Genomic DNA, 26,000 nt, shown 5'->3' on the forward strand with positions numbered 1-26,000 from the left:
TTCTAAATTGTTAGGACAAAGGCTGGGGATTTAGCTCAGTGGTGCTGCTGCCTGCCTTGCAAGAGCAAGGTCCTGAGTTCTATCCCCAGTATCAAAAAAAAATTGTTAGGACAGGATTGTGCCTGCTCCTTCTGAGGTGGAAATCTAATTTCTTCCCCTTCAGAATTGTTGGCACATATTTTTTGGGGGGGGGAGGTGAGAAAAGGTCTTGCTGTGTAGTTCAGGGTGTCTCTGAACTCACTATGTAGCCCAGGTTGGGCTCAAACTTGTAGCAATTCTCCTGCCTCAGCCTCCTGAGTGCTGGGATTACAGGTGTGCGACACCATGCCCAGCTTGGCTCATATATCTTTAGGGGTCGCGCCTTTTTTTGAGAACAGATGAGATAGGAAAGTGTGGCAAAGCTGGCTGGGACAGTAGGCATGACCTATTAATTATAAGACCCAATGCCCTGTACCTGGACTTTTCATCACAACTGGAGCAGGCTTTCAATAGGATGCCTAGACCCGAAATCAGCTTGAGGTGTGGGATCCCACCAATACCTCTCAGGACCTGTATGTAGAAGTTCTTGTGGGTTTCCTTGAGATTTGGACAGCATAAAAGGACACACTGACACCATGAAGAGTTTGCTATGGTAACTTTCCACATAGCCTGTGCTATGTTTCCCAGACACAGTGTGTCTTTATTTATATCTTAATTCTTACCCTCTTTTTCTTTTTATATGGGCCAATCTTGCTCTACAAAACCAGTTTCTCCCTCATTCTTCACTTCTGCTTTCTTAAATAAAGTTTGCCACTGCTTTTTTGCTTGTTTTGTTCAATTCTTTGTTCGAGATGAGAAGAATCAGGAATCTTACTCAAGAAGGAGAGCCAAGCAACCCATAACCCAGTAATGTATAGTTGGCGAACCACTTTTAAAAGCAGACTACCTGATAACACAGATACTTCAGTTTTCTCTTCAGGTTCATACTTTAGCTTTAATTCATCTAATTTAGCTCTAATTTTTACATTTCACTTTCTGAAAGCTGGAGAATTCATTTGCAAAAACTTTTCATTCAATAACCAAGGCCTGCTGGGCATGGTGACGCATACCTGTAATCCCCTCAATTGGGAGGTTGAGGCAGGAGGATTGCCATGAGTTCAAGGCCAGCCTGGGGTACATAGTGAGTCCAAGGCCAGCCTGAAGTACACAGTGAGACCCTGTCTCACGAAAAATTTTTAAAAATTAAAAAATAGCCAAGGCCTGCTGGCTCTCAAATAATGTTTTCATTCACTGTATGGACAATTTACCTTTAATGCTTTCATTTTCTTTAAATTATCAAATTTTAGCTGAAGTAAATCTATATAGTAGGTATCATCTTCCAGAGCACCAGAGGTGGCTGGTATGGAAGCCTTAGATTTTGTACAAATTCTTAAATTTCTCTAGATTTCTGTCACCTAAAAGATATTTTATTTTACCATTCTTCTGCTCCAACATGCCAAACAACCATTCCTGCTGCACAAATTCAGTTTGAGAGCCTTTCATCCACAGCAGTATTGCAATATATAGCTTCATTCTTTTGCATCTGTTCTCTATTGAATGCATTTTGCTTCTTTAGTGACCGACATGTACTTGACTTTCACAGAGATAAACTAGCATTCCATGGCTGCCCTCCCATCTTCCACCTCTGCAAAGAGTTGGCTCTTACCACTGGGATCCAACACTTGCTAGAGTGGCTGACTCAACAGCATGTAAAGGTCTTGCTCTTCTACTCAAGCTTTCAAGGTATTGTAATAAGAAACGGCATCTTTTTCCTGATCTTCTTTCTCTTTATTTGGCGCTTTAAGTTACTATTAAGACTTTCTAGTTGCTCCTGACTGCACTGTAGTTCATTCACTTCTCGCAGTATCTCTGAAGACATGCTTTTAGGTACTTTCTCAGACATTATCTCTATTTTCTGATTTCTTTTTTTTTTTTTTTTTGAGACAGGGTCTTGCTGTGTAGTTGAGGCTGGCCTTGAACTCAAGGCAATCCTCCTGCCTCAGCCTCCCAAGTTCTGGGATTATAGGCATGCACCACTATGCCTGGCTTAACATTCAATTCTTGAATTCAACCTCTCTGAAGAACATAATTTTCTTGTTCATAATTCTCACAGTCATCATTTCATTATTTTTCCAATTGATTCTGCAACTCATTTTGGCCCTCCAGTAGTTGTAAACTATACTGTGCAGCTGTTAGTCACTCTTTTTCAACCTCTAAGCTTGCTTCAAAGATCTGCAATTATATCTGCCTACATGTTTTTTTTCCTATTTTTAACCTACTCTCTCCTCACTCCTTCCTCTAGCTGCTGCAGCCAGGGGCTCTGGTTCAAAGTGAAAGGATGTTAACCCTCTTATCCATTCAGGAGTCTCTGGTAAGTGCCAGGCAACTCTGTTTTGAGTAACAATCTATACAACATAATTTACTATATCTAGGGAGGTATAAGATAAATGAGGTACAAATCAAAAGAGATTCTAGCTCTGGTCTTATGACTGTGATTTTTAGACTAGGTTTTTAAAATACAAATGCCTATAAGGTGAAACAGATACTTTGTTAGGAGTAAGAAAGACAGTATGGAGACCTTAATGACCTGGAGAATTTCTGCCTGAGCTAAAGGTCCCAGTCATTAGTTTGTTCTAGTGAGCTGTTCCAAGTAGTAATAATAGACCAGTATTGCTAAAACTGACTTTTTGTTTTTGTTTTTTGAAACAGGGTCTCACTTTGTAGTACAGGCTGGCCTTGCACTCACTGTGATCCTCCTGCCTCAGGTTCCCAAGTCCTGGGATTACAGCCATGCACCACCACACCCAGCTAAAATGAATTTTTGAAGAGAAGCTGAAAATCTAATTAGTGTATGAAATCTGGAGATTTGTAATTTTGGAAATTAATTCAAAAATTCATAAACATGTATAGACCAAAAATATTATGTTTGTAGCCTGCAAACAGGTCACTAATTGGTGATGCCAGCTTTAAACAAATCATTTCATATCCCTGGGCCCTAGTTTTCTCATCTTGAAAGAGATGGCAGGTGGTGTTTAAAGTTTCTCTATTTTGACTCCAAATGAATTTATTATACAAAGATGACAAGGGAGGATATCACTTTGTAACATTTATTTCTTTTCCCTAGAACACAATGAAAAAAAGATTTCAGAAGTTATTGATAAGTCTTACTAGTTGGAAAAGTATCCACTCTAAGAGTATAACTTTTTTTTTCTTTTTGAGACAGAGACTCTGTAGTCCAGGGTGGCCTGGAACTTAAGATCCTCCTGCCTCACCCTCCTGAGTGCTGGGATTAGACTTGTGAATATAATATTTCTAGCTGCACTGAATGAACTTACTTTTCTTCATTGGCCTCTGAAGACATTCCATCCATTTTTGAAGAAAACTTTCTGTAACAAATATACAATATTAGAAAAGGTGAGAAAGAAGGAAAATATAAGCTATGAAGAAATTAAGAGCATAATTGTGATTTTAGGGTTACTTTCTAAAAAGAATACCAAAAATAAGAAGGGAAAAGCTAAAGTATGAGCTCTAAACCATGAAATATTTAAAGGACTTTATTAAACTATTGTGTTAATACTTCTAGAAATTTTTCATATTCAAGATAGATCTGTAATCAGGATATTATGTACTTTACTGGGACAAATAAAAATTTGGTCAACTTTATAAGAGATTATGGACATTATAATTCAACCCCAAAATGCAAGTCAGATATCTAAAACAGGTTTGTATCATATACATATTTATCTTAAGAAAACTGAATATAAGTACTCAGAAAAAAAATTAAGATATAAAAATAACATTTAAAATAGTGCAGCTAATTATGATTGAAATTCTACTAATGAGAATTTGCCCACAAAGAACATGAAGAAGCATAACCTGAAATGTCTTCAACTAGTCTCAACTTCTACTTACCAATAACTCGATAGATTTTCCCTTGATGCATAAATTCTAGAACCACACTTCTGGGTAAGAAAAAATGTCATTGCAGATTAAAAAAGAAGAATAGGTAGAAGTTTTGTTTTAACTATTATTAGCATTTCCACCAATCATGGTTAAGAGTATTTTTTAAAACCAATAACAGGGCCAGGGATTTAGCTCAGTGGTTCTGCCGCCTCCCTCGAAAGCCCAAGGACCCGAGTTCGATCCCTGGTATCAAAAAAACAAAAAAAACCCCAATAACAGTCAAAAAAAAAACAACCCAATAATAAACATCAACTTAATGGTTAAACAGAAAACTTTCCTTCTAAGATCAAGCAAATATTACATCGCTTTCCATTTCTATTTAATCCACCATTAACCCTTAGTACTTCTACTTCCAATACATGTTACCTCCATTCCATTCATTTCTATCTTGAGTACTACCACTTAGTTCAAGTTGCCATGATCTCTCACACAGAATATTGTAATATCTACCCCCCTGAAACCCCTGCTTTCACTCTTATTCCTCTATAGTCCTTTCTCTACACAGCAGCTAGTTATCATCTTTAAAGCATAAATGAAAGTTAAGACATTTCCTACTTAATCTTTCAATGGCTTGCCTCTTTATCAGAACCTACAAATATCTGGTCCCTGCTTGTCTCTCAGACTTCATCTCTTACCACTGTTTTCCTCATTAACTATGCTGGCCATACTAGCCTTTCTAGTCCTATGTACATAAAGATCTTTCATAAACCAACACATTTATACATTTACATTTGCTATTCTCTCTTGTCAAGAGAGAAAAGAAAAGCACTCCTGGTAGCACTGTGTATGTCTCCTTTGTAGCATTACCAGAACTGCAATTTAAAATTCTGCCATATAAATGAATTATTCCTACCATCACCCCAAACTAGCCTTTCCTTGATAATAAACTATGAGAATAGACGTGGTATGTGTAATGTTCAGTTATACCCTAGCAGTACTGTACTTTGTAAACAGTAGGAGGTCAAGAATAACCAAATATACCAAAAAAAAAAAAAAAGAATAATCAAATAGATGAGTAATTAAAAAACAATTATTTGGGTGTAGTGGTGAATGCCTCTAATCTCAGCTCCAAGGAGGCTGAGGCAGGATTGCCAAGAGTTTGATTGAGGGCAGCCTGGGCTACACAGTGAGCTCAAGGCTAGCTTGGGCTACATAGCAGACCTGTCTCAAAACCACCACCCCCTCAAAAAATATATATATATATATTCAACTTGCTCTTTTTTTTGAACTGGGAATTGATCCCCGGGCTTTGAAAATGTTAGGCAAGCAATCTATCACTGAGCTGCATTTCCAACCCTTTTAAAAAACATTTTATTTTGAGACATGGTCTAGCTAAATTGCCCAGGCTGGCTTCAAACTTGGAATCCTGCCTCAACCTCCCTAATAGTGGGGCTTACAAGGTATATACCGCCAAACTCCAGCCCAGCTTACATAATTTTGTCTCCTTTGAAAAAACTTACAAGCTCAGTCAACATATTCAAAATCCATAGAAAAAAATTGCTATCAGCTCAAGGTCACCTAACCAAGGTTGTCTGAAACAACAACTGCATCGTTCTTGTCCTGCCTACAGACCAATTAGCACTTAATTAACTGATGAAATTCAAAGCTTAAGTCACACTTTCTTAGTATTTTATTTACTACATAACTAAGTTCCATTTTCAACAGAAATAGGAAATCCCAGACTAATATGTTAAACCTCATTTATAAAACCGTCATGGCTGAACTCTTGATTGCTGCCATATTAATTGATTATCAGTTGACTCCAAAACTGCACATCAGGCACATAGGGGTGCTGCAGCATACTTACAGAGGTTTTTGGATATTTTAAATTTTGAACCATTCTTTTCTCCCACCCTCAATCTCGCCAATACTGGGGCTTGAACCCAGGAGCACTCAAACACTAAGCCATAACCTCAGCCCTTTTCATTTTGAAACAAGATCTCATTAACTTTCCTAGGCTGTCCTTGAATTTGCAATCCTCTTAACTCTGCTTCCAGGGTAGATAGGATTACAAGTGTGTGCCACTGTCCCTCCCATACAGCCATTCTTGACATCTGTCAGGCACTGCATGAACTACTGCTCACATTATATTACTCTTAATAACACTGTACGGTTATATCATTGACAGTATGAATAAAAGCAAGTACCTCTTGTCAAAGTAGTTCAGGAAGTAAGAGTGGCATTGTACAGTCTGATTCCAAGTTTTGAGAAGTTGTGCAGTGTCCAAGAGTTAATACATATCTAATTTTTTTTTTTTTTGGTACCAGAGATTGAACTCAGGGTCCTTGCGCTTGCGCAGCAGGCGGCGAAACCACTGAGCTAAATCCCCGGCCACATATCTAATTATTAATGAGGATCATTTAAGAAAAAAGTAAAAAGAGTCTTTTCATTCGATTTACACATTTTTAAAAAATGGCTACTAAGTTGTTAGGACATAAATACTCTTTAAATTATTTGGATCTACTTAATAAGTGGACTTGTTAGACCTTTCTTTTGGCCTAATGGTGCCACCTGAACCAAGAAAGTTTGGGAACCACTAGTCTAAATAACCCAGAGGGCCAGGCGTGATGGCGTATGCCTGTATTCCCTGGGCTGAGGCAGGAGGATCTCTGAGAGTTTGAGGCCAGCCTGGGCTACATTATGAGCTCAAGACCAGCCTGAACTACTTAGTGAGACCCTGTCTCAGTCAATCAATCAACCAACCAACCAACTAACCCAGAGGTCTGCAAACCATTACCAATGGGCCAAATCATCTCTGAGCTAAGAACAGTTTTTATATTTTTAATGAGTTGTAGAAAACAAAGCAAACAAGAACAGAATTAAGAATATGTAACAACATCCCAATGACCATGTATCCTGCAAAGCCTGAAATATTTACTATCTGTTTCTTTGTCATGAATTCACACTACCAAATTATCTATAGAGCAAACATTTTTTTTCTTTTTTTGCACAGTGTCCATGATATAAACTCTAGGTTTGTGCTGTCTAATATAGCATTTACCTTTAAATTAATTAAAAAGAAATAATATTTAAAATTCAGTTCTTTAGTCAAAATAGCCACATTTCAGGTACTCAACAGTCACACTGACACTGTCGGACAATGCAGATATAAAATATCACCATTATCACAGAAAGTTCTATTGGAGACCACTATCCTACTATCAATATCTACAGTCAGCACCTTCTAGTTTCTTATTTAGCATCAAATACATAATACTATCGTTTCAAACACTTTTACTCAATTTACATGTATTTGTCATCTTGTAAACATTTCCAGCTATTCACATAGTCAAGAAGAATTATACTGCTTTGAACCTAACCTTCAATTTCCCAAATCTTACAATATATTGACTCCACATTCCACCTCAGATGTGATCTTCTCCACGAAGCCTTACTTTATTCTCCATGGCCAAAAGCATCAAATCAGCTCTCTCTTCTCTGTGTTACCATTCGTCCTATCTTATATTACAATTATTTGCATATATTAACCATTTCCTTTTCTGGACTGAAAACACCGCTCCGAGCCGCCGGAGGTGTAAGACAACTGAGGAATACGACTGATCCAATTCCACTAAAGTGAAACTGACTTCAATCTTAAAATCTAGAATAAGCCTCTGCTTTGTTCTTCATCCAACAGCTTTCATCTCTGTCAACCCCTAATAAACCTATCTTTAAAATTCCAATCAGCAATCATTTTTCTTTCCAAATTCTAGTATTTAAATAAACAGCAAGAAAAGAGGATTTTAGAAAATTACTTTGTGGCACATTAATGTTGACTTTTTAACGTTATACCTGCAAACGACCAAAAAGCGCACTCAGACCCGACACTGTAAATAAGCCATGGCAAACGAGAATTTAAACATCACTCACCGCTGTCAATTCATTTACAGCCAAGAAAAACTCACTTCGGAAATACAAACGCCCGGGGACCGGGAGCCTTGACAGAAGATGGCGCGACGGGCGGGCGACCGCGGGCCCCAGGGCGGGCGGAGACGAGCGGGGGAAGGGACAGCACAGCGCGAGCTGAGGCGTGGACGCCTGAACCCAGCCCCGCGGCTGCGGCAACCACCTTGGGCCTGGCGCTTTCGGAGGCCGCCTGGCTGACGAAGCGGGCCCCACCTCCCACCGTAAAGCCTTCTGTGGGTTCAGACAAAACCTAGGACTGTCCAGGAGCCCAGAATGAAAGGCTCCTCTCCTTACCCGCTTTAGTCCACCAGCTCAAATTGTTTGGGGGTCTGCGCGGCCCTCGGAAAAGACGTCACCTCTCCACACCCAGTCAGCCTCACTGAAGTGTTCAAATCTAACCGCCCAGCTGCGGCGCATGCGCACAGCCCCTCTACGTGCGGTCCCGCCCCTTGACGTCACACCGAACCCGCCTCTAAAATCCTTGCATTAAACTTCTTTGCTAGCCTCTGTGCCAGCTCGGTTTCCTTCAAGTTTACCTCGTTTTCTATTGAATTTTCTTCAACTCTCCTCACTATAGACTTCCTCACATCCCGGGAGCGGCCATCTTCTTTCAATTATCTGCTGTGGTGTTCGTAAGTAGACTTCCGTACAAAATGGCGACTTCCACAACATTGCGTCACATCCCTGCAGTGTCACTCCCTATAGCTACCAGGAAGAAAAAGGGCTCAGGGACGAGGTGGCCGAGTGGTTAAGGCGATGGACTGCTAATCCATTGTGCTCTGCACGCGTGGGTTCGAATCCCATCCTCGTCGATAATGAGATCTTTTTGCTCCACTTTTTAACCAATTAATATAAATGTAACTGGAGACTGGAAATAATTGAATATTCTGTTTCGCTTTCCAGCCTCAGTCTGACCAGACGTAAAATAGTCTAGCTCCCAGTTGAGAAGTTTCCGTTATTACGAGTCTTCTAGGGTTTTAATATGCGTCCTGATTATGAAATACCAGATTTCACTACAAAAGCCACTGCGACACCTACTGTTCAGGATTCTTTCGGGTTACAGGTACTCAAGAAATGAATATGCTAGGAAATATTTAAAAAGTGTTGACCCTGCTACTCGAGAGACTGGGGGAGGAAAATCGCAGGTTCGAGGCCAGCCTGGGAAAGTTAGCAAGACCCCGTCTCAAAAATTAAAGGGCTAGGAATATAGTTCAGTATGAAGGTCCCAGTGTTCAATTCCCAGTACCAAGGGAAGGGAGTGTTGAATGAATTGTAAGCCTTTGTATTGTTTAGAAAACCAGAGCCATTCCAGCACTCGGGAGGCTGAGGCAGGAGGATTGCCACGAATTCGGGGCTAGCCTGGGCTACAGAGTGAGTTTAAGGCCAGCCTGAACTACACAGTGAGACCCTGTCTAAAAAAAAAAACCAGACTGAAGACAACTAGGAACATGGCCTCCTTCCCAGAGGATGGGAAAAGCCGTTAAATCCTCTCCTAGATTCAGCCTGAGATGGAAGAACCAGGAGGAACAAAGTTCAAGAAAAGAGTAGATTCCCTTCTTGCAAGGTTACTGAGGCAGAGTCATTCAGTCCACACTATACCACTTTATTAATCCAGCTCTTATCTATAGGTGCCACACGTTCCATGAGTTACATCACTTTGACCTACCATGGGCCTGTGATCGCAGTAGATATTATTTCACAGGTGAAGATCCTGAAAGATTAACTTGCCCAAGGTTGTACAATTTCTAAATTGCAGAAAGGAGACTGGAACTCAAATCTGTCATACTCTTGTGCCCTTTAACTACCATCCTACCTGGTGCTGCATCGTTCTATTATAGGGCAGGCTGATAGGCTCTTTCCCCCGTGAAGTGTCCTGCAGCACAGTACTGTAGAGCCCAGCACAGGACAGCTGCCTTTGCAAGGTTTGGGGATGGTGGGAGGCAGCAGTGCTTCTCTGCTGACTCCACGAGATTCTTTCTTAGATCAGATCCCCAGGAAATGATGCCTTCATCAGCTGAGGACTTTAGGTCGCCTGTCTTCAGCCTAGCTCTCCCAATTCATTCTGTACCCTGCTGCTAGGAAGGGTTTCTATTCACCTATTTATGTCCCAAACATCATTCATTCCTAAGGGTTGGTGGATAGAACCGGGGTCGGGGGTTGTTGGTTGTTTTGTTTCTGGAGACTGAACACAAGGCCTTGCACTGAACTACATCACCAGTGCCTCCCCACCCCTGCTTAAATTTTTTTTTTGAGACAAGGTATCACTAAATTGTCATTAAATTGCCCAGGAGGAGTTTAATCTTGTGATCCTCTTTTTTTGTTGTAGTTACTGTGTACTTCAAACTGGCTTTGAACTCACAGCAATCCTCTTGCCTCAACTTCCCAAATGCTGGGATTATAGGCATGCACCACCACATCTGGCTAGTGATCCTTCTGCTGCAGCCTCCCACAGTGGTGAGTTTACAGGCATGCACAATCAGGCCTGCCTAGTGGCTGTTTGATTGAGGGAAGAGATTACACTCTGATTTTCGCTAATAACTTTTGGGGGGGGAAGGTGCTATCAGGGATTGAACACGGGACCTTGTGTTTGTGAGGCAGGTGGCGGCACCACTGAGCTAAATCCCCAGCCCCAACACTCTGATTTTCATACTCTAATTGAAAGTACTTCCTAGATAAACAAGAAAGTATAGTAGTATTAACCTTAATTTTTTACCAATAAAAATCAGATACTTCTATATCACAGTACTATTACTGCTTTAGGCTTATGATATGAGCATGACCCCAAAGTTCACGTGATAGAACTCTGGTCCCTGATGCAGCAGTGTTAAGAGGTGGGACCTTTGGAAGGTGAGGCAGGGCCCTTGTGAGAGGATGAAATCCTCACGGGCTAACGGGTTGTCATAGGAGTGGTTCTATTATAAAAGTCACTTCTCTGGCAGGTTTGCTCTGTCGGGCCCTCCACCATGTTATGGCATAGAGAGAAAACCCTCACGGGATTTCCCAGCTTCTAGAACCAGGAACCAAATAAACCTCTATTTATAAATTACCCAGTCTTAGCCCGGTGTGGTGGTACATACCTGGGATCCCAGCACTCAGGCTAAGGCAGAAGGATCAAAAGTTTGAGCCCAGCAGGGTAACTTAGTGACTTAGTGAGACCCTGTCTCAAAATTAAAAATTAAAAGAAGGGCTGTAGATGTAGCTCAGTGCGAAAGCCCTGAGGTCAAACTCCAGTACTACCATTACAAGCAAAAAAAAAAAAAAAAATTACTCAGTCTCAGGATTTTGGTTTTAGTCACAGAAAACAGAGGAAGACAATGCTCATCACTATGTCAAAATTATGGTAGTTACTAGACTTACTATTAGATCTTGTGATGTTATGTGTTCATGAAGAAATACATATATTACACTATTATTGAGCCAGGCATGGTGCCGCACACCTGTAATCCCAGTACTCAGGAGGCTGAGGCAGGAGGATCACCATGAGTTCGAGGCCATCCTGGAATACATAGTGAGTTCAAGGTCAGACTGAACTACATAGTGAGAGACTCTTGTCTCAAAAAGCCAAAATTAAATAATTAAATTACACTATTATAATGCAAACTTAAAAACATTTTGATAGTTGTATTATAGTATACTTTGTTGCCTTTGTATTCCAACATAGTTTTATGGATTTATAAACAGCTTTCTCCTGGAGATGTAGCTCGGGTAGAGCACTTGCTTATCATGTGCAAGGACCTGGGTTCAATCCCGGTACTGCAAAAACAAAGCAAAACAAAACATAAACTTTCTGAGAAGAGATACATGGGCTTCACTAGATTGGCAAAGGGATCTGGGTTACAAAAAAGATTAAGAGACATTATTATTATTATTATACTTGGGCTTGAACCCAAGTCTTTTGTTTTGTTTTGTTTGGTACCGGGGATCGAACTCGGGTCCTTGCAGTTGCGCAGCAGGTGAAACCACTGAGCTAAATCCCCGGCCCTGAACCCAAGTCATTACCTGAGCTAAATTCCTACCCTGCTCCCTTCATTCTTTAAGTTTGTTTATTTTTGTTTGATTGTTGTTGAAACAGAGTCTCCAGTGTAGTTCAGGCTGGCCTTGAACTTGCAAAGATCTTCAGATTACATGCATTAGCATTAGCATCCCCAGCCTTTTTTTTTCTTTTTTTGGTAGCAGAAATCAAACTCAGGGACTTTTGCTTGCCAGGTAGATGCTGTGCCAATGAGCTACATTTCCCGTGCCCCCAGCCTTTTTTTTTTTTGAGACAGGGTCTCACTGAATCCCTAAATTACTCAGGTTGGGCTCTAACTTTCGATCTCCTTCCTCAGCCTCCCAGTGCTGGGATTACGGCACATACCATCACACAGGCAGAACCTTCTGAAATCACCAGGGGACCTTTCCCTGAACCTTTTACCTTTCCATAAACCAGGGCTGGTCTGGCAAGGGTCTACCGTACCCTTGCAGATGCTAGCCCTGCTCACCTGCTGGAACAGGCAGAGCTGCCCTCCACCCCAGCCTGTCTCTGGGTTGCACCTGCTCATCCCCAGCAACAAACTCCCCCAGCCTTGCAATCTGCAGCCCTCTCCACCTCCCTTACCAGTCTCTGTACCATCACTTGCCTCTCTCTGGATCTGTAGATGCTCCCATTGCCATTGGGTATTTTCCCAGCAGGCGGGCTATGTGGAAATCACAAGCTCACTTGAGATCAGCAGGGCTGCACCACTTTCTGATCTTTGCTAGCTTCTTGCAATGATGACTTCTTATGAAAAATTGGAAAGGACTATCAGTGGGTCCAGTTTCTACAAATGGAAGGTGTGTGGATTGTTTTCTTTAAAAGAAGTCTCAGGTGAGTGTGGTGGCACATGCCTGTTATGCCAGCACTCTGAGAGGCAGGAGGATAGCAAGTTTGAGGCCAGCCTGAGCAATTTACCAAGACCTAAAAGACCTCTGCCTTTCCCCCTGTCCCCCTTCCTTCCCCCGCTTGATCCCATGAAGATCTGGTGCCAGAAGAATTGAAGACAGCATTCTCCGTGATTAGCAGATCGAAAGTCATTTGCAAAGGAGTTTTCTAGTGGCTGACTAGAGACATTCTGCACAAATTTGAACTTCAGGGACACTTTTCAGAATTTTCAGACAGTAGGATTTCAATAGTCAGACTTAACAATCTTTCCCACTTGGAGCCAACGCTTCAACTTCTGGGTGTGAAGTTTGATAATATGGCCCAAAGCATCATCACAGAAAAGCCTGGAACAGAAATAAAACTCTTCAGAAAAGAAAGAAAAGTGAGCTGGCTGGAGTACAAATACGAACCACACAGCCTCTGGCAAGCTTAAAATTTCAAAACATGACAAGTGAGGCTAGGGGCTGGGGATTTAGCTCAGTGGCACTGCACCTCCCTTGCAACCACAAGGTCCTGAGTTCAATACCCTGTACAGCAAAACCAAACAAACAAACAAAAAAAACCTCATAAAATTGAGGCTGCCCAAGAGCAACACTTTAAACAGAAGACAACAAAATGAAATAATGGCCAAAATCCAAGCAGCTACCATACAGAGTCCTAAACCTGTATCCAATCACACTCTGAAAGCACTTGAGGCCCAAAAAATGATTTAAAAAAAAAAGCAACAGGAGGCAGCACATGTCACTGATGAGATCATGAAGTTTAAAGCATTAATAAAAAAGGATCTCCAGGGGAAAGAAAATGCATCCAAGACTGGTTTAGATACAGCACACCATACAACTACTGACTCAGATGATGACTACATTAAAAAAAATCCAGAAGCGCCTAGAAGAAGATGCTTTTGCACCAGAGCAAAGAGAGAAAAGACAGCGGAGGTTGTTAATGGACCAATTCATCGTCCATGAAGCACAGGAGGAGGCTTACCGTGAGGAGCAGCTGATACACGGGCTCATACGACAGTCCCAACAGGAGCGCAGGATTGCTGTGCAGCTCGTGCATGTTCAGCATGAAAAGGAGGTTTTATGGCAAAACAGAATTTAATATGAGGAAAGATGATTTAAAGATTTCCAGGATGCTCTTGATCAAGAAGCGGCTTTGGCAAAACAAGCTAAGATTGATTTTGAAGAACAAATATTCAGAGAAAAAGAAGTTTATGAACAGATTGCTGTGGAAAAAGTTCAGGCTTGCTATAGAAAGCATTATCAAATTTGTGGAGGAATTTTGAATCAAATACTTTATTTGTCCAATAAAGTGGCAGGCTATTGAATGTTGACAATCTGATTCCACTTAAGATGATGCATGATTGGAAGGAATTGTTTTTTATAATGGAAAGCCTATATATGAACAAACCTCTATTAAGCATATTAAGCATGTTAATCCCTTTGAAGAACAACTTAGAGAACTGGATAAAACAGACTTGCTAGATAGCAAAGATTATATATAATATAAGAACATGGTTGGAGAGTGGGTTGTACTAGAAGAAATGACAGATAATTTTCCACCCTCCAACAATTCCATACTGGGCCATGCACGTCACAGTCTCATTGAAAAATCTCTTCCTCCTCCTCAAGTTGAGTCAACAGAACTTCCTTCATTTGCTATTAAATGAAAACACCTAGTAGGAAAACACTTAGTGGGGAAAACACTTAGTGAGAGAACTCACTTTAAAGACACTACAAAGAGAGTTTCCTATTCAGGTTCTTTGTATGGACACTCTTGTCCAAGAAGCTATCCAAGCATTTTATGACAATGAAAAAGCCAGTGAGGACCTACCAATTCAGAAAGAAGGTGGAGAGTACCTCTTTCCTCTCCTGCATTTGATTTTGTCATATTACTAGATATTTAAGATACTTTCTTGCTGAGTCGAATGAATGATATCATAGTCGAAGAATTTTCACACAAAATGGCTCATAAAGATATTGGTCAGCATGGCACTGCTGAAAACCAAGACAAGCATGGGTACCAGAACTTAACAGATCACATACGAAATAGACTTACAGGCTTCTTGGACAGCTGGCATTTGTTGGAACAGTGGTTTTCAGAACCAGAAAATATTTTGATAAAAATCAATGCTGGCCTTTACGCCAGAAACTAAAAGAAACTTTTGCAACAGCGAGTGAAGAAAAAGAATATAAGTAATTACATTTATTATAACTTAAGCTTATATGACTAAAATATGTGCTTCTACTGACTTCAGAAGGAAATTAAAGTTTGATTGCAAAATTAAAAAGAATAAACAATGCAAAGAAATCATTCTCCATCAGTACCAAGCTTCTTCCTGAACTATTGCAGAACTCTTCAATCTCTGGGAGACCATGAGAAATAACCACTGAACAGTTATATCACCAAGATATTCTGTCTGTGTCTCTTCCTCTCTCTTTCCCTTCCCCCCTGTTCTTTATACCCTCTGCCCTCCCCTCCCCTGTTTCGGTACTGGGGATTGAAGCCAGGGTCTTCAAATTGAGCTATATTGCCAATGCCCCCCACCCCCCGGCTTAAATTTGAGACAGGGTCTAAGTCATGCAGGGTGGGCTTGAACTTGTGATTCTCCTGCCTCAGGATCCCAGAGTGCTGGGATTACAGACATGGGCCGCCATGCCTGGCTATTCCTTTCTCACTATTTGCCTGTGCGGAAATGGATCTTTTTTTTGCTCTGGGTCCAATTTTAGGGAGACTTATTCTCTCTGTTAACAATGAGGTTTTCTGGGGAAAATGTGCAGTGTTTGACAACAGTCCACAGCCCAGGCAAGTTATATGTCAGCAACCCTTATGTGACACAGCTCTGAAGGAAGAATGTGAAATCTTGGACCCCAAGTTCTAAGATTAGCAGAGATTGGTTTTGAGAGGAAGGTAAGAACAGAAATGAATTCAGTCTCTCACTATCCAGAAGTCTGTGACACCAACCCAAGACATTTTTCTTTGCTCAAGTCATTCCAGGAGCTTTAAGCACTCATAAGAAGATATTTACCCCACTATAATAGCTGCTGCTGTTGCTTGTTGCCTTCTACCTGCCACACCATGGGCTCTTTCTTCTCTGTGATACCCCTCGGCTATGTGACCCTGCCTCAGAGCCAGCCAACTATGGACTGAAACCTCTACAAACTGTGAGCTATAATAAACCTTTCCTCCTTTGAGTATTTGACATTTTGTCTCAGGAATGAGAAAAGTAACTAAGACAACCACATAAAAACAAACAAAAAAGTCTTATAGATGTATTTCCAAAGAGCGGTGATACATACTTGTAATTCCTGCACTGTGGGAGACTGAAGCAGGAGGATCACAAGTTCAAGTCCAGCCTGGGCAACTTAGCAACTTTTGGGTTTGTTTTGTTTTGGTTTTTGTTTTTGAGACAGGGTCTCACTTTGTAGTGCAAGCTGGCCTTGAACTCACTATGTAGCCTCCCAAGTGCTGGGATTACAGGTGTGTACCACTATGCCCAGCTTGCTTGACTCATTTTGTATAGAGACCTTTTGGGGGTTTTGTTTTGTTTGTTTTTTCTTGCAAAACACCTCAGATTTTACTCAGGGTACAAAAGTAAGCAATACATTAGCACAGAAAAACACATAGTTGTAGCTTATCCTTTAAAACCAGAATAGCTATGCTGGGTGTAGTAGCACACACTTGTAATTCCAGCACTTGGGAGGCTGAGGCAGGAGGATTGCCATGAGTTCAAGGCCTACCTGGGCTACATAGTGAGTTCAAGACCAGCCTGAACTGCATAGTGAGACCCTGTCTCAAAAAAGCAAAAACAAAACCAGAATAGCCTGAAGTGAAAAGTACTACAGATTCTTATTTTTACTATAAAAGTGAAACTACACATTGAGAATTAAACTGTTTTTATTTCTTCTTTCTACAAATGGAACATGTGTTTCAAGGTCGGTAATTGTCTACCAGTCTTGTACTAAGTCATAGCTGACAGATGACCAGTAGAGTGTCCACTGCGTCCATTCATGTTGAGCTGGACAGGGGACATTTTCTTGGCAGGAGAGTTTTAGACAGAAGAAGAAATTGCAGTCTACCTCCCTCAACAGAAGCCTAACAAAGTGGCTTACACAGAGAGGATTTTAAGCAAACATGCAGAAACACACCTAACATGCTATGCTAGCGGCATAGTTTTATACTATGATAGCAGTACAGCATTAGTCTATTTCCAGCACATGCATCTGTTCACTCCCTGGTGCCAATACCGCAGGTAACCAACGTAGAAAGCACTTTTGCCTTCACAGCACTGACAACTAAAAAGCATACAGCATATAAATACTTTGTTGTTTTGTATGTTTGTTTTTGGTACCAGGGATCAAACTCAGGACCTTGCATTTGTGAGGTAGATGGCAGAAGCACTGAGCTAAATCCCCGGTCCCATAAATACTTTGATCTTTATATGGGTGATCATGGAAGTTCCAAGACCATATTTACGAAGGTAGCCTGATTATTCATCTATAAAAATGCTTTCTTGGGCCAGAAAGTTAAATTTTATTTACTTTTAATAAGTTTAAAATAGGCATGTATGGCCAGTTTTGGACAAGGCAGCTTTAAAGGATAGGCTGAATTATATACTCTTTCTTTTTTTTTTGGTACCGGGGATTGAACTCGGTTCCTTGCGCTTGCGCAGCAGGCGGCGAAACCACTGAGCTAAATCCCTGGCCCTATATACTCTTTCTTTTTTTGTTGTTTTTTTGCTTTTTTAGATTCTTTTCATTTATTAAGATATTCCAGATTAACTTTTATTTTTTTATTTTTTTTAATTTTTTTTATATACTCCTTCTTCACAAAAGTTTATACATGAACAAAGTTTTGTGTGCAAATTCAAAAGATCTAGAACTTCAAATCCATTTGTCTTACTTTTCTCATTGTGGAGACAAAATATGACACTCAAAGTTAAAGGAAGAAAGGTTTATTTAGCTCAGTCTGTAGAGGTTTCAATCCATAATTATCAGCATTGGTGGTTCAGTGGTAGAATTCTCGCCTGCCATAATCAGCTGGCTCCAAGGCAGGGTGGCATGGCAGACAGGCAGCGAAGAGGGGAACCAGTTTATGGTGGGCAGAAGGTATCAAAGCAAGCAAGGGACTCCAGCAGCTTCTTTTGGCCTCTTGGATACTCTATCTAAAACTGCGGGGATTAGGATGGTACGAAACCAATCAGGGTACTGGTTTAGTAATCACACACCTTTAATCCTAGCATCATACACTCTAGATCCAGCCACCTCTGAAACAGCCCCATGTTCTGGGTTTTTCATTTGGGTTGGCCAAGAATCTTGCCAAGGCTCTATTCTAGGCCTCTTCTTCTACATGAATTCTTGGAATAACCATGTTCCATAGGAAGAGTGGACTCCCAAGCTGTGTTTTTTTAATAAATCTTGTACAATAAAGATTTCATTAAAACAATGTTTCTCCTTACAAAAAGCTTTCAGTAAGGTGAGGAAGCAACTTTGATAGTGGTGGCTATTAGTGTTCTGGAATAGGGACAGGGAAGAAGAAAGGAGGAAGTACCCCACACTGTTGCAAATGTACGACCTTTGTTCTTTTTTAAGATCCTTAGATTTGTCTTTCTCCTTCCTCCTGCATGATTTTTCCAAAACTGTGATTTACTGGTTATAAGTTTACAGGTAAGGCAGTTTCCTAAATAAATGGATATAAAGATAAATATGTATGTATGCTCTTATTTCTGGACTCCTGATTTTATTAATCTGTATGTCTATCCTTATATTAGTATCACAGTTTTGATTTGCATTTCTCTATTGATGAATAATCATCATTTTTCTTTTTCTTTTTATTTTTTTTGGTACCGGGGATCGAACTCGGGTCCTTGCACTTGCAGGGCAGGCGGTGGAACCACTGAGCTAAATCCCCAGCGCCAATTTTTCTAGACATTTATGCTTGGTAAATATCTACTCAAGTCCTTTACACTTATTTATTTTCCTTAAATTCTTTTATTGGTACATTTTAGGTATACAATAATTTACATTTATCATTGGGTACTTGTACCTGTACATCATGTATCTTGGTTTTTATTTTTTCCCCATTCCCTGCCCTCCCTTCACCCCCTCCACCTTTCTCTATTTACAAAGACTTTGTTTCCATTTTTTCCTTTTCTCATAATTTTTCATTTCCTTTCTTTCCTTTCCCCTTCCCCTCCCACTTCCCCTAGCCCTTTGGACCTTTTCTTCCTATTTCAAATTATCAATTATTTGTTTTAATCATTTTAATCCTTATTTACACTTTCAATTTCTCACACCAGAGAAACTATTCAGTATTTACACGTGTGTCCTATTTATTTCACTTAAGAGTATAGCCTCAATGTGCATCCACTTAGCTATAAATGTCTCTAGTATGTCATTCTTCATGGCTGAGTAGTACTCCATTTTATATTTTAAAAACCCCACATCTTCTTTATCCAGTTTCCAGTTGACGGGCGCGCAGGCTGTTTCCAAGCTTTAGCTATTACAAACTGTGCTAATATAAACATGGGTACACATATATCGCTGTGGTATGATTCTTTTAATTCTTTTGGGAAGCTACCCAGCAGGGGAATGGCTGGGTCAAGTGGGACCTCTAGTCCTAGTTCTTTGAGGTATCTCCATACTGATTTCCACAGTGGTTGCACCAGTCTACACTCCCACCAGCAATGGAGAAGGGTTCCTTTCTCCCCACACCCCCACCAGCATGTTATTGGTTGATTTCTTGATAGCAGCCATTCTTTCTGGGGTGAGGTGGAATCTCCGTGTTGTTTTCATCTGCATCTCTCAAATGACCAGTGATGTTGAACATTTTTTCATGTGTTTATTTGCTGCTTTTACTTCTTTGCCTGAGAAATGTCTGTTCATTTCAGATGCCCATTTTTGAATTGGGTCTTTAAATCTGGGGGGGGGGTCTGATTTTTTTTAAGTTCTTTATATATTCTAGATAGTAGTCCTTTGTCTGAAGTACAGCTGGTAAAAAATTTTTCCTACATTGTAGGTTGTCTCTTAGCTCTATTGGTGGTTTCTCTTCCAGTGCAGAAGCTTTTTAATAAGATGAAATACCAGTTCTTGATTCTTTGTGCTAGTTCCCATGCTACTGAGGTTTTGTTCATAAAGTCTTTTCCTATGCCAGTGTCTTTAAGAGTTCTACCTAACTTATCTTCCAGCAAGTTTAGTGTTTCTGTCTTAATATTTAGATCTTTCATCCACTTTGATCTTAGTTTAGTGCATGGTGATAGATAGGGGTCTAGTTTTTTTTGGTACCAGGGATCAAACTCGGGTCCTTGCGCTTGCACAGCAGGCAGCAAAACCACTGAGCCAAATCCCCGGCCCGATAGGGGTCTAGTTTTAATCTTTGGCAGGTTGAAATCCAGTTTTTCCACCATTTATTAAAAAGGCTATCTTTCCTCCAGTGAGGGTGGTTGGCTCCTTTGTTAAAGATGAGGTGGCTGAGTATGTCTGAAGTTGTTTCTGCATCTTCTAATCTATTCCACTGAGCCTCAGGTCTGTTTCTTTGCCAGTACGACATTTTTATCACAGTGGCTTTGCAGTATAGTTTCAAGTTGGGGATTGTGATACCCCCAGCCACATCTCTGTTGCCCAGAATTGCTTTTGCTATTCTAGGTCTCTTCTGGTTCCAAATGAATTTTTGGATTTTCTCTAGTTCTGTGAAGTATATTGTTGGAATTTCAATCAGCATTGCATTAAATCTATATAGCAGTTTTGGAAGTATGGCCATTTCACTTTATTGGTTCTTCCTACCCAGGAACAAGGGATGTCTTTCCATTTTCTTATATCCTCCTCGATCTCCTTTTTCAGAGTGCTATCATTTTCAGTGTAGAGGTCTTTTGCTTCCTTTGTTAGACTGATTCCTAGATATTTCATTTTTTTGGATGCTATTATAAAAGGAATTGTTTCCCTAATTCTCTCTGTCTGTTATTTGTGTACAAGAAGGCTATTGTTTTTTGAGTGTTGATACATTTATTGATTGATTGATTGATTTATGTAGTATTGGGGCTTGAACCCTGGGATGCTCTACCATTGAGCTATTACCTCAGCCTTTTTATGGTTTTTGTTTGGAGACAGTCTTCTTTTGTAGTTCAGGTTGGCTGGACTTGAACTCACTATGTACTTCTGGCTGACTTCAAACTCATGGCAATCCTCCTGCCTCAGCCCATTTTATTTTTCACTTTGAGGCAGGGTCTAAGTTGCCTAGGCTGGCCTCAAAATTGGTGACTCTCATGCCTCCCAAGTACCTGGGATTACAGGTGTGCACCAACTGCCCAGCCAATTCTCTGACCACTTTTAACTTGAGTTTTTGGTCATTTTGTCATTGAGAAGGATCTCATAGCCAAAATACAAAGAGAATACAACCAAACAATGTGTAGACTACATGACTACAATTATATACCACTTCACTCACACTAGGATGACTATATTCAAAACAACAAAAAATAACAAGTGTTGATGAGGATGTGGAAAAGCTGCAATCCCTTGTGCACTGCTGGTGGGAATGTTCAATTATTCAGTCACTGTGGAGAACAATTTGGTGGTTCCTCAAAAGTTAAACACAGATTTACCATCTGACCAACCAATTCCACTCTTGGAATTTTTTTTTTTTTTTTGGTACTGGGGATTGAACTTGGGACCTTGCACTTGTGAGGCAGGTGCTGAAACCACTGAGCTAAATCCCTGGCCCTGCCACTCTTGGAATTTCAAAAGAACTGAAAACATGTACAAAAAACTTGTGAAGCACAAATATTCATAGCAGCACTATTTGCAATAGCCAAAAAGTAGAAATAATCTAATTATTCATCGGCTGATATATGGATACACAACATATGGTATACCCATGCAACAGAATATTGTCATAAAAAATGAAGGCATACTGCTACAAATTAGATGACTCTTGAAAACATTATGCTAAGTGAAAGACACAAAAGGTCCCATAGTATATGATTCTACCTATATAAATCTCAAGAATAGACAAATCCATTAAGACAAACATTAATTAATGGTTATTAGGGGCTAGGGGTAGGGGGATAGGGAATGGCTGTTTAATACTACAGGTTTCCTTTTAGGATGAGAAAAGTGTTTTGGAACTATATGAGGTAACGGTTGCAAAACACTGTGAATATACTACATGTCACTAAACTGTAACTTTTAAGAGGTTCATTATGTGAATTTTACCTCAATTTAAAAAAGATACGAACAGTAAAAAAATCAGACACACAGGTGTTAGAAAAAGGGATATATTTACAAAGCAAAAAGTACCCAGATTCTAGCTGGAGGGAGAGGGGAGGAGGTAGGTGGAGGGTAGGAACGGGTCCCTTTAGAGCCCACCCTCATTTCTGTTGTTTTTTCGGTACTGGGGATCAAACTCAGGACTTTGCCCTTGCCAGGCAGGCGCAGAGCCACTGAGCCAAATTCCCGGTCCCCACCCTCATTTCTGAAGAAACCCTGAGTACCAGGCCATGGGCTAAGTCCCTGCCCATCCCTGTCCCAATCCAAGAAGCAATGCCATCAGCCACAGCTCTCAGTCCCCTTGCCAGTCATCCTGTGCCCAGGCAGGCATGGGTGAAACATACTCAAAGTCTGGCCCTTTATAGCGGAGGGCATGCAGGAACATCACAAGGTCTTGGGGCAAGGGATCCTGTCGCACCAGCCGGCACTCTGTACAGAGAGGGTCTGTCTCTTGATTCGTAACGTCTGTTTCAGCTGCCTCCTCAGGCACCAAGATCATTGTGTCCAGATCCTGAGGGGGTGCCTCAACTACTCCATCCATCTTCTGAGCAGCTGTAATCAATTCTTCCAGGTTGCCCTTGGCCAACTCTGAGGAGGCAGCTGTAGAGTCTGGGAATCTTGGGGACAGGTCACTCTCACAGAGATCCAGCACATCCAGGCTCTGTTTGGTCTGGTGTTCTGTCACCAGGTCCCGAAGCAACTCCTCATCTGTCTTGGGAATGTGGCCACCTCGGCCTCGGGAAGGGCCCCAGGCAAGTGAATTGTAGATGGGGTCATTGATAATGGGGTGGCCCAGGAACTGGAGGTGAACTCGAATCTGGTGGGTCCGGCCTGTGAGTGGCCGGCACCGTACCACACTGGAGTGGGCATTGTAGCTCAATCTCTGGAACAGGGTCTCACAGGGCTTACCCCGAGGATCTACCCGGCACACTCCTACCTTGTAAGATACCACTAGGATGGGTTCCTTGCAGGTCACCTCATTGTTGGGGAACTCCCCTTCTACTCGGCACACGTACTCTTTCTCCAGCTACACAGGAGGAAGAGCGAGAAAGTCAGCACAAAGCCTAACTCAAGGAGTTGAAACTCTCTGCAGAGTGATAAGGAATGCCCACGGTTAGATCAAACAGGATTCAAAACCCAGCTCCACCACTTACTTGTCAGTTTTGTAATCTTGGGTATATTACTTTTTTTTTTTTTTTTTTTTTTTTTTGGGTAGGGGGATCGAACTCGGGTCCTTGCGCTTGTGCAGCAGGCGGCGAAACCACTGAGCTAAATCCCCAGCCCCTTCTTGAGTATATTACTTAAAGCCTCTTTGAATCCCATTAACTCATTTAGAAAATGAGTTCAGAAAAACATTTACCTTGCAGGGCTGGTACAAGCCTTCAGTAAATTGGGCTCTGATGTGCTTGGTACTAAGCCTGTCATGTTCTCAATAAATGAATGCATAGTACGCACTCAATAGATGTATTATGATCCATATCCAGAATTTCAAATCTCAAGTCCATGATCACTATCATTAAGCTCTTTTACCCAAGCTTCTCCAACTTTATACATAATTTTCCCACCAAGCAGGCTTTCCCCAAAATCTTTATAAAAACCTTCACCAGCCCATTGGTACTGTAAAACTTTAAAACAGCAAACTACCAAAAGAGGCAGCATATGGCATCTCTAAAGATCTTTAAAAACATGCAGGATAACCCATCTTTGGTACCTGAAGTGCCAGCCTTCCTGAAAGTAGGACACTTGGCCAGGTAAATATCAAGGCCCAATTCAGATCTAGAACTCCATTACACCCTTTGGATAGACCACTCCTGAGTCCAGGAAGTGGCCTGTGGGAGACAGCCTGACTCACCTGCCGGTTCCGAACTTGCTCATGGATTCTCTCAGAGACAGCAGCTGTCTTGGCAAACATGAGCACCCCTGAGGTTAGGCGGTCAAGCCGATGCAATGGGCGTAGCTCCTTCAGTTGGTGTTCCTTGCCTAGGATGAAGATGACTGTGTTGTGTCGGAAACGACCACAGGGGTGGACAGGAATAGAGGAAGGCTTATCTACAACTACCACATCTTCATTCTCAGCTAGCAGGCGAATAGGCTCTGCTGTGACTGGTGGCTCATGCCTGTGCACTGTGTTCCTCAAGAAGTCATTGTCCTGCCAAAAACATAGGTAACCAGTCAGCCTAAAAGCCAGCAGTCTGTAATCAGTCAATTTCACACCCAGCCTCCTGTGCATTACTGACATGGAAGAATAGTACATGCTCAAGCAGATAAAGAATGAAAATGCTGGGGGTGGGGGGCGCCCAGGGATTTAGCTCAGTGGTTCCGGCACCTGCCTCAAAAGAGCAAGGTCTGGAGTTCGATTCCCAGTACCAAAAAAAACCACAACGAAAATGCTGGGGATTTAGCTCAGTGGCACTGTACCCGCCTTGCAGGTGGCAAGGTTCTGAGTTCGATCCCTGATACAAAAAAAAAAAAGAAAGAAAGAAAGCAGTGTTGCATTGTATGTTTTCTCATTGTGTAAAAATACAAACAAAGGTTAATGATTATATCTCTGGGAGATGAGATTATGGATTTTTGGTTTTACCTACTGATATATATTTTACAAAAAAAAATTGTATTGTAAAAGTAAACTTCCTTTGTTTTGGGGGCTTTTTTTTTTGGAGAGGGTCTTACTATGTGGTTCAGGCTGCCCTGAACTCACTATGTAGCCCAGGCTGGCCTCAAACTCACGGCAATTCTCCTGCCTCAGCCTCCCAAGTGCTGGGATTACAGGCCTGCCCCATCATGCCTGGCTTTGGGCTTTTTTGGTACCGGAATTCGGGATCTTGCGCTTTCGAGGCAGGGGCAGAATCACTGAGCTAAATCCCAGGCCCCTTTGGGGCTTTTTTTTGAGACAGGGTCTCCCTATGTAGTTCAGGTCAGGTTGGCCTCGAAATCACAGTGATCCTCCTGCCTCCAGAGGACTGGGATTACAGGCGTAGGATATCACAACCAGCAGTAAATTTCTTTTAAACAGAGGGAAAAGCTCCATAAATCATCACTTACGACCTTGAAAAAACACCAACCTGTTAAATGCAGAGATCTGGACTCTACACCTAGATTGCCACGGCTCATGACATGCCCTTGGGCAAGTTACTGACCTACTCTGAGTCTCAGTTTCCTTATCTGTCAAATGGGAGAATTAGACCAGACCTGTGGTTTGCAAAATTGGGATGGAAAAGGGAGTCGCTAAAAGCTGAAATTGCCTTGCCTCTCTTCACAACCATGGTGAGCCAGCGTTACAGAAAGGTGTGTCCCCAGAACTTCACCTTGAGCGTGACGCTGAGGTCCTGCACTGGCTCCTCGTTGAGGTGCAGGCGGCCCGCCTGTACCGCCGCCTCGTAGTAGGCCAGCGGCTGGGCTCGGAACTCAGTGCTAAAGACGTGCAGCAAACTGTGGCCCACCCAGCGGCCTTTGCAGTAGGTCTGAAAGTCGAAGTAATAGGGTCGCACCTTGCGCAGGCCGCCCTCAAAGTAGTAACTGGTTTCGGCGAAGTGCTCATTACCAAAGCTGACTCCAGTTCGCCGCTTCTTCGGGGGTGGGACGACGCGCTCCCCAGTTGCGCCTCGCCGCTTCTTCCGCTTGCCTGGGTCGGCGGCTGGAGTCGACGACTGCTCCCCGGTCCTGAGCGTCGGTTCGGTTACAGGGCCCGCTGGTTCCGGGGGCCCCAGTAGCGGCTCGCCCCTCGCATCGCTACCACCGTCTCCGTTTTGCTGAGCCGGAGCCCTCAGGCCGCCCGCTGTCTCGACTCCTGTCGACAGTGTTTCTGCCATCGGGCTCCTACAGCTACCCAAAGTCCTGACAAACCTGAGGGGCCGGGGGTCGAAACACCACCGTACAAGAAACCCCAGACGGCCGTGGGCACCCAGGCGCATGATCGCGCGGATACCGCGCCAGCGTCGCGTTTTGATGGC

At 41.9% G+C, this 26,000-nt stretch overlaps 2 protein-coding genes, 1 non-coding gene and 2 pseudogenes across 3 annotated transcripts in view; 2 read left to right on the forward strand and 3 right to left on the reverse strand.

The window, feature by feature from the left end:
- Nucleotides 1–9,712, reverse strand: part of Knl1 (kinetochore scaffold 1) — a 69,949-nt gene extending 60,237 nt beyond the window's left edge. The window contains exons 1-3 of the mRNA XM_021241894.2: nt 9,701–9,712; nt 7,887–8,137; nt 3,354–3,404 (exon numbers count right to left, since the gene is read on the reverse strand). Of these exons, the coding sequence (XP_021097553.2) occupies nt 3,354–3,404; nt 7,887–8,137; nt 9,701–9,712 (314 nt within the window). The remainder of the gene's footprint in view (nt 1–3,353; nt 3,405–7,886; nt 8,138–9,700) is intronic.
- LOC147829012 (protein Spindly pseudogene) lies at nt 896–3,343 on the reverse strand (annotated as a pseudogene).
- Trnas-gcu (transfer RNA serine (anticodon GCU)) lies at nt 8,618–8,699 on the forward strand. Its single transcript has one exon. It is a non-coding gene; the product is annotated as a tRNA-Ser (tRNA).
- Nucleotides 9,713–12,639: 2,927 nt separating the features above from the next.
- On the forward strand, nt 12,640–14,400 carry LOC101714341 (sperm flagella and cilia-associated protein 2-like; annotated as a pseudogene).
- Nucleotides 14,401–22,042: 7,642 nt separating this feature from the next.
- Nucleotides 22,043–25,998, reverse strand: Rpusd2 (RNA pseudouridine synthase domain containing 2). The gene is made up of 3 exons (XM_004861567.3): nt 25,356–25,998; nt 23,903–24,199; nt 22,043–23,077 (listed from the first exon to the last, which is right to left on the reverse strand). Exons 1-3 carry the CDS (start codon nt 25,959–25,961, stop codon nt 22,343–22,345), a joined length of 1,638 nt encoding a protein of 545 aa, XP_004861624.2. The 5' UTR covers nt 25,962–25,998; the 3' UTR covers nt 22,043–22,342.
- Between the last annotated feature and the right edge of the window lie 2 nt (nt 25,999–26,000).

The sequence above is a fragment of the Heterocephalus glaber genome, unplaced genomic scaffold, assembly GCF_053883595.1.
Source record: "Heterocephalus glaber isolate CG9 unplaced genomic scaffold, H.glaber_assembly_v1.0 deba00000809, whole genome shotgun sequence".
Lineage (NCBI taxonomy): Eukaryota > Metazoa > Chordata > Mammalia > Rodentia > Bathyergidae > Heterocephalus > Heterocephalus glaber.

Coding starts and splice junctions, on each gene's coding strand:
- Rpusd2 (XM_004861567.3), bottom strand. CDS start 25,961: ATGCGCCTGGGTGCCCACGGCCGTCTGGGGTTTCTTGTACGGTGGTGT. Junction 24,200..25,355: donor ACCTCAGCGTCACGCTCAAG/GTGAAGTTCTGG, acceptor TGTTTTTGGCAG/GACAATGACTTCTTGAGGAA. Junction 23,078..23,902: donor AGCAAGTTCGGAACCGGCAG/GTGAGTCAGGCT, acceptor CCTCCTGTGTAG/CTGGAGAAAGAGTACGTGTG.